The following is an 8982-nucleotide window of genomic DNA, read 5'->3' as shown; positions in this document are numbered from 1 at the left end:
GTCAGCGGGCATAGGCTCCAGCCTCCCACCATGACCCTGTATCAGGATAGAGCTAGACTTGACTTAACTGAATAGAAATTTATGTTATTTAAATACACAAACCTGGCAATAGACCACATAATTTCTCGTGTAAATAAAAGACTGAGAAATTAGGAGCACAGATGTTTTTAAAGAACGAGTCTAAAATGATTACACTGTATGTAAATCCTGTTTCCTTCCTTTAATGAATAGTATTAGCTTGTACACACCTCATAAGGCTTTTTGGTGCATCAACAGTGCATGCAGAAACAGATAGGACACTGCACTCAAACCAGTTACCCAACAAAGAGAGGATGAAGTAGAAATCAATTATCACACTCTCCTGTTTACTTGCCATCCAGCAGGGCCCGCTGCCAAACAGTCCTCAGCAGTTGGCACACGCCGACTTTCAACTTCACAAACAGATCTTCAACACAAAATGCCTCAACTGCAGTTTGTTTCTGGGCTAATAGATGAGGGGAGGTGAACTATCAGCACAGAACCACACACCACTGGACCAAAGATGGACACGCTCACATCTGCAAAAGCTGAATGCACACATTTATTCATCTACACTGACATAAATGCATTCTATGAGTGCATTTAATCCTCTCGTTTTATACCTATGAGTAGAATGACCACACCAGTTTAAATTTCCCGTAGAGGCTGTGAAGCTGAGTCACAATCTTCTTGCTATGCTTGTTGCCATTATGGAGGTCCACTGGTAAATATACTGAGCACAAACAATATTATTCGAGAGAGGGAGAGAGGGACTCTTATTGTAAATAGTAGCATGTGTATATATTTAACATGTATATACATAATGTATAATATGACATGTTTGTTCCCAGTAGTTAAAATTATGACGGTCTGAGCTAGACTTTGATGAGTACTGCTGCTCCTTTGTTGGTTACAGCTGGACCCAGATGGTTGTCAAAGGAATAGTTGGACATTTTGGGAAATACTCTTCATATGTGGTATTGCCAGGAGTTAGATGAGAAGATTGATACCACTCTCATATTTGTCTGTTAAATATAAAGCTACAGTCTGCAGCCAGTTAGCTTAGCTTAGCTTAGCTAGCTTATCTTAGCATCAAGACTGGAAATAGGCAGCCCAGTCATCAGAAGAAAATTTTGGCATTGTATGTTTCTGCAAACCATAAATATGTTACATTTGTACATTTCAAATGAAGCATATCAACATGTCTAAAGTGACGTGGTACATGAGCTGACGAGACCAACAAACAACAAAAACTGTTGTGTTTTAATGAGTCATTATTGTCATTGTAGCTGCTTTTTTGTCTCCAAATGTGGGTATTTTTTAGCAACGCATCGCTGTGGTTCCTGCTGGGATAAAGTCACAAAAAGCAGACTTTTGTTGACACACACAAGCAGTTGTCTTTTTTACAGACATCGCTGCTTTCTTTGCTGGGATAGTGCCACAAAGCGCGGTTGTTTTTTACTGTGACAACGATGCATTGCAAGCCAAGCTAAAACATGATCTTTTCCAAAACGTAACTAGTGTTTTTTTGTACCGAAACCTAAGCACAGGGTTGTGGAAATATACATTTTTAACATATCCACTAGAAATAATGTGCAAATGTAACATAACGGTGGTTTGCAAAAACATACAATGCCAACATTTTTTCTGACGATTGGATCGAAATCATGATGGTCTGAGCTGGACTTTGATTAATACTGCTGCTCCTTTGTTGGACATTTTGGGAATACTCTTGTAAGCTGTATTACCAAGATTAAGATGAGGAGATTGATACCACTCACCCTATCAGATATAAAGCAAAAGGCTGCAGCTGCTTAGCTTAAGATAAAGCCTGGAAATAAAGGGAAACAGCTATGTGTGTGTGTGTTTGCATACATGGTCAGTAATACCCAATGATTAGGGACCTCCACAATGGCAGCCAGAGTGTGTGTTACATCACCTGAAAGCCCACTACAAATGAGAAGAATGGCGTCCCACATTTCTGTTGAATCCTCTCTTTTCTCTTTCAGAGCCGAGCCTGTTGAACAGACTCACTTTGACTGGAGTGTAATTAGACTTCACAGACAGTCCTGGAAGTTGACAGGAGGCACTGTAGGAATCCACGATGGGCAGAGTGGGATTAAACATTTTAAACAGTATGTGACGTTTTCAAATTCCCGTTGCCATGGTCACTCCTGGCATGCGACGTGTGACCCGTCTCACCGGACTCCTCCTCGTCATCCGGATCCAGCTGTTCGTCTTTCTTCTTGATGTAGCGCTCATAGAGCACCATAATGACGCCCATCACCCAGGCCGACACGGTGCCAGCGGCGAAGATGACAAAGCCGATGAGGACAAAGAAAAGGTAGTCCCAGGAGCCCAGAGTCTGGTGACACAACGTCCGTAGCTGGATGCCCACCTCACCCATGCGACGGCCCTGCATGTCAGCAGGTGAGCCACACACCGTCTGGCCCTCATCTGTCACACAGACACACATCAAGAAGGGGTGATTAAGGATTATTCATAGCTCAGAGGAATACATCAGCTTATGTGGTGAGGAAATAACTTGTAAAAATTGTGAGATGAAAGCGCATTTTCCCCCTTTTCTCATACATAAAATTTCCAGGCACAAACAGGTCAGCTGTCCTGGAATGGCATGATTCAGACTATTGAGTCATCTTGTTTTGGACTGTATGTGCAGGGTTTGCATTTCTTTGTGACATTAATCCAGGACAGTGACATTCTTAATACACACAGAGTCCTTTGACGGTAGCAAGTAAATCTGAATCATAGGTCTTTGTCTATAAAATACTGCTTTTGTTTTGTGAACCACATACATGAATAATTAATTGTAAAGCTCCTGACAAATTGGTTAAAAAAAATCTTTATTTTTCTATAACATTAAATATTCATGACTAAAAAAGTAACTGTCTAAATTGGAAATGTGATCTGAAATTTAGGTATTATTTAATTAAGTTCCCATGAAAACTTCTAGCATAGGGCAATTGGATTTTACATATTTGCCACAGACAAAATATTGGACGTAGCAATCATGACGTCACCCTTTGGTCTGTGGATGTCTTGAAGCCTCAAGTTTGGCATTTTGGTTGTTGCCATCTTGGTTTTTAGGAGCCAGAAGTGACCATATTTGGGTGAGAGGTTGGTGCTGTGGAGTAGTGAGGGGTGGATCCAGTGGCGTAAGGTCGTTACAACAGGCCCCAGTGCACACTATTATGACAGGCCCTAAGGCACCCTAGATACTAGGTATGATAAATGGTAAATGGACCTGCACTTGTATAGCGCCTTTCTAGTCCTCTGACCACTCAAAGCGCTTTTACACTACGAGTCACATTCACTTATTCACACACATTCATACACAGGTGGCCGAGGCTAACATACAAGGTGCCACCTGCTACACAGCTTTAACACACTCACACAGCAATGGAGCAGCCACTGGGAGCAATTTGGGGTTCAGTATCTTGCTCAAGGATACTTCGACATGCAGGCTGGAGGAGCTGGGGATCGAACCACAGCCGCAGTTATGCGCCTAAACTAGCTACAGTATAATCATCTCATCACATGATCAAATAGAGACTTGACATCTGATAACGCCAACATACATATTACCCAGTAATCATCATCATCACATATATATGACAAAAATACCAACGGAAATAAGAGATAATTCATTTAATTGTATAGTTTTTTATACCGTATTTATAGTTCATGGAGAGTAGGCATGTATTTTATAATATATTTTATTATAGATTGCTATTTTACAAAAAAAGAAAGGAAAAACATGATGGAGATGGGTTTGCCTTTTTTTTAAAGGGACATATAGCAAATGGCAAACAGAGTTTTTCTTTAAACATGGGCATATTTCTAAGGTAGCAGGGCCCTTTTTTGACCGATATACTGTATAGTTGGAGGGCACAGTCTCTCTATCAGGCATGGTAACATGGGCATCTATGGGTATTGACTCGCTACTGGAGCCAGCCTCAAGTGAACTGTGGTTTTTGGCACACCCATTTTTCAGCCACAGAGGTTACTGCTAGACATTTGCGTGTTTCCTGTAAAAAACTAAAAATACTGATTGGTGTTTACAGTAGCCACCTTTCAGACTGACAGTAGCTACTAGATCAGCACTGAGAACAGCCATGAGGACAGCCCCTCACTGTTAGTCAAGGACTTCTCACCATCACCGTCGCCTATGCCTGCGGATTCTACCCATTTATTGGACAGGGGTGATATGGAGGAAGAAGACGACCATGATGTTTTTGTTCTAGGAGTGAGACATGTGAGATATATGATAGGCTAGTGTCCATTTTATTAAATGACACATTAACTTCGATTAGTTAATCACAGAAAAAATAACTCCTAAAAAAAAAAAATTGCTGTTGATTAATCATGTTTCGTTGTACCCTTTGACCCGGTGCGTCATTGAAGGCCACAGTGGCTATATCATATGATGGACACAGACGAGACGACGCTGCTTAGAGCCCTGAATGGAACAATGACACTTAAAAAACACCCAGATGGAACTGTTGATAGGAGCACTGTTCTCTGCAATTTCTGCAGTAAGGAATTTTCGTACCATCTGAGTACTGCAAGCCTGAAATAGCACCAGAACACAAAGCATTAAGCAACGAACCCGGAGGTCTGAGCTAGCTTAGCCTCTGATGCTAGCGGTAGCAGCCAGCCTCGTCAAGCCACACTCAGCCAGGCGTTCAAACTGAGTAAGTCTACCTGTAACTGCCTTACAAAATGGATTGCAACGAACCGCAGAGCAGTTTCGGTGTGTTCAAAATCCAGCAGCTTTACTGCGACACATCTGTAAAAATTCATTTGAATTGAATTTTTTTAAAATACCTTCACAGTAAAAGTTGATGTATGCAATTAATTTAGATAAGTTAATCACAGAACATGTAATTAATTAGATTATTTTTTTTTTTAAATACTGGCCTATAGGTGACCTTTAGCACAAGACATATGTGATTTTTTTTTTTTTTTGTTTAAATTGATTTTATGGGAGCTTTAAGATTTTAATATTCAAAAACCGAGCTAATCTGCTTCATCAGGTCTTTGATGGACACTGAAGACAACACAAACTCACAAGTAATATTATTTTAGGATTCAATATTGTGACATCATCTTGTTCCAACTGAATCCCACCCACCTCAAAGCAGTGAGAAAACTACTAAAAACACAAATTACAGAAATCTTTCGTGTGAAATAATTAAAATTGTTTTGACCTTGGATGCAAATAATGTTATCATAAAGGACCCCATCACTCAGAGTAAGAAGCTGATTGAAAAAACATATTTTCAGGGCCTTTAAAGTGCATTTAACTGCTGATCTGCTTTAAAAATATCAAGTAACTTTACTTACATATGGCAAACATACACACAGCTTTGGCATATAATCATCATAAATATTTATCATCACTTAAATGATCCTTTGATGCTGGGAGAGTCATAACAAAACGCACAAGTAGCATAGCAGAGAAAATATACATACGGCATTAAATTGAGGAGCCTGTTAAATAATTCATATATTACTTTATATCGTTTTGCATAACATTTGTACATGGCAGCAAACAGAGCTGAAGATATCCGGGGCATATTCAGGCTCAGACAGCTAAAAGACGTACATACAGAAAACTGCAGCAGCATAACAACAGTGCCTTCTTTATCAGAAAACTACAAGGCTTTAGGAGCTTCACGTGTGGAGTCTTGAGTTGGTGCAGCATTGAATTACCAAAAAAAAAAATCATGGATGAATTATTCAAACTCCTTTTTCCCTCACAGGATTAGAGAGTGACTTGGGCCTTTGTGTCTGCCTGAAACCACTGATAAGGTTTCTCATCATCAAGCGCTGGGTATGACTACGACTAAGACCTCACTGAAATCCACAAATCCTAATAAAAATGTTCCCTGTCTTTCAGAAAACTACAGTAGATGAATGCAATTTTAAAAAGACCTATCAGTCAAATGCACCGCATGACGGATGTTGAGCTCCGCAGCAGCTGACGGGAAGCATTTTTCAGAATCTTTTGTGACTGCGAGCAGAAAAACAGCACAACACAACAGAATGTTTCCATTTCCATACGGCCACTGTTTTTAATTGGCTTCTGTTTTTTTCAAAGCCTTTGCGCAAGGGGGAAGTCCCGCTGGGAGAGATCAAAAGACTTGGAAGTTTCTGCACAGGGAACAGTTTTCTGTAACCCTATTTCTACACCAACAGCCTTAAATTATGCATCCTCTTTTTGCTGGTGTTTTTGCTGTGAAATAAATACAATTCTTGCATATACACAGACCTTAAGGATACAGGGAAATCTGTAGGATCTGCATTGAGACGTGCTGCTTTGACTGTCTGCACCCTGCAAGATATTTTGGGAAAAGCTGGACCATGACAGAATAATTGCATAATTATTGTATTATGTATTTAAAATCTCACATGAATAATTCATTGATATTGTAGTGGTGTTATAGATATGTTGTTGTTGTTGTTCTTGTTGTTCTTGTTGTTTTTCTCACCCTCCTAGAGCTTGATGTTAACGGCATAGAATTAATCAAATGTTTGATGATGAATTCAAGTAGCCTTTCAAAGACTTCCCATCATATTCCAAGTAAATGTACTACATTGGAACTGAAGAATTTAGAACTGAAGAAGCTTCTTGGGTGAGAGGCAAAACGTCTTCAAGAAACACAAGCAAGTCCTGTTGCCTACGATATAGCACTTACGATTACCATGACCTGGATGACTGAGAATCTTCACCGACATCGGAGCAACACCGCAAATTGACGTTATTGTCCTTCAACAACAAACACACGTGGTTAGGTTTAGAAAAAAATGACAGGGTTGGGCTTTACATTCATAGGGACAACAACATTCATACGTTGTTGTCCGCCGTATTTCTCCCTGATACCGTAAGGTACACACTGACGGTGGCTGGGTTGGTCCAGACAGCACCAACCTATCTGCATGGGTTGCTGCGGTAATGATGCAGCATCAGTATAGCTAGGCTGGTGATGCAGCTTTCCAACGTGGAAGCATGAGAAATGGAGGCTAACAACAACGACTGTTCTCCACGTAGAAAAATGAATAAGTAATCACAGAAAATATTCAGTGTCAAATTTATCATTATGGATTTATCTTACAAAGTCTCTAAAAAGACACCGCAGTTCAAGGCTGGATTACAAAGCCTCTGAAAGGGATACAATCGCACTGGAGCCTTCGTTTGAACTGCACAAAGGTTAGCATTAGCTTATGGGCAAAATTAAGTAAGACTCTCCCATGCAGCATTCCAGAGATATTTAACATAGTAATGTTATGTCATGTACGACATTGTCAACCCCAGACTTAACTTCTATAGTGTCCAGTATGTCCAACCCATTCTCACTCCCAACTCGTCGAATATCGCCACTTTGTCAGTGATTTCAGGGACAGAGAGCAAAGCAGAGAAGCACTTTTCACTGCAGGATGATATGCACCAAATGCATCAGTTTGTAACACCACCAGCAACTACCATAATATCAAGAGTGACAAAGTCCATGTAGGCTATATTAGTGGGAGTAGAGGTGGATGGGTCAAACAAACTCTGGACTTTTACCCAGGAGTTTGCTGGTCGGTTCCTGTGTGAATTTTCAGCCATGCTGTGGTGTTTTTTTTCTAAACCTAACCGCATACTTTGTGCCTAAACCAAAGGGAATCAACCTAAAAATGAAGTGTTTTACCTACGTTGTAAGTTTATTTTAAAATAGACTGTACGCATGTAAAGAACTGTACATTTCCTGTGAAAACGGAAATGTATTTAAAAAAAACACAATGCATGTAACAGGTGTAAATCGATATGCAGTCTGTGAATTTCCAGTACAGACACAAGGAGGCTACCCATAGCTGACAAAACAGCGGTATTTGATGAGTTAGGATGAGGCAACACATTCTCACTCCGACCTCGTCACATATCGACGTTTAGTCATGGACTTTCCACATCCAGATAAGATAAGCAAGGTACCCTGGCTGTGTTGGTTGTTGATGTTCTGGGATGACGTGTCTAGTTCAGCCTCGTACATTGTCTTCTTTTAAAATACACTTCTGTTTTCAAAGGATAATTACCATTTGCATACAGTCTCTTCAAAAATAAGCACACTACGTTGGTACAACATTGCGAATTTACTTTTTTTTCCTTCAACGACAAAAGCACATAGGTTTCGTAAAAAAAAGAATAGTTTTTGGCTTTATCCTCTTATGTTATCTTATGACACGAACACCGCTCTCCTGTGTGAAAGTCAGTGTTTGTTGGACCCATCCACAACTAATCCCACCCATCCTACTTGGAGTTTCGCCACCTTAAAGCCCCTACAAGGAACTTTCATTTTGAGTTGATTTTGGTGACCCTGTGGACAAAAGCGGTAGTGTTTTGCCGGAATGAAGCCTACATTTCCCATGAGCTCTAGCGCGTATTGTCTGGCTCACGCATGTGTTTGTTTTGGGGATGAATGAAACAACAAGATGGGAAAACTTTGCCCCCGCTCCTATTGGGGATCCTAGCTCACCTCTGCCGCGCCCCAGCTCCACCTCTCCGGTGTAAGCGCCACCGCCGCCGGGGTAAACGCAGAGGTCGGCTGGTAAGGCTGAAGGTCTGTTTGGCGAGCACTTCCACGGCTTCTTGGACTGAGTATGGAGTGGTGCCTCGTCTCTTTATTTCTTGGCACTCACTGGACCCTGTTGACGCCTGGCTGGTACCTGTCGTCGGCCCGGATGAGGTGTTCCAGCCCCGCGGCCCCTGCTCTCCTCGTCCCTGCTGGCGCAGGGTGAATTTGCGCAACCTGTGGCCTCTGTGTGTGGCTCCCCGGACAGCTAACGCTGTGGACCCGCCGGCTCCTGCCAGGATTGGGCTGGTAAATGCTAGATCGCTAGCGAACAAAACGTTTATCCTGAAGGATTTCCTGACTTCCCGAGGATTGGATTTTCTCTGTGTGA

The 8982-nt window shown here is 41.3% G+C and overlaps 1 protein-coding gene across 1 annotated transcript in view; it reads right to left on the bottom strand.

Annotated features, from left to right (window-relative positions):
* Window positions 1-205: 205 nt before the first annotated feature.
* LOC126382673 (leucine-rich repeat-containing protein 52-like) overlaps window positions 206-8982 on the bottom strand; it is a 16229-nt gene continuing 7452 nt past the window's right edge. Inside the window, exon 2 of the mRNA XM_050032681.1 lies at window positions 206-2475. Coding sequence (XP_049888638.1) covers window positions 2147-2475 — 329 coding nt within the window. The 3' untranslated portion in view covers window positions 206-2146. The remainder of the gene's footprint in view (window positions 2476-8982) is intronic.

Source organism: Epinephelus moara, chromosome 21 (genome assembly GCF_006386435.1).
Source record: "Epinephelus moara isolate mb chromosome 21, YSFRI_EMoa_1.0, whole genome shotgun sequence".
Classification (NCBI taxonomy): Eukaryota; Metazoa; Chordata; class Actinopteri; order Perciformes; family Serranidae; genus Epinephelus; species Epinephelus moara.
This window is presented reverse-complemented; position numbering and strand designations above follow the sequence as displayed.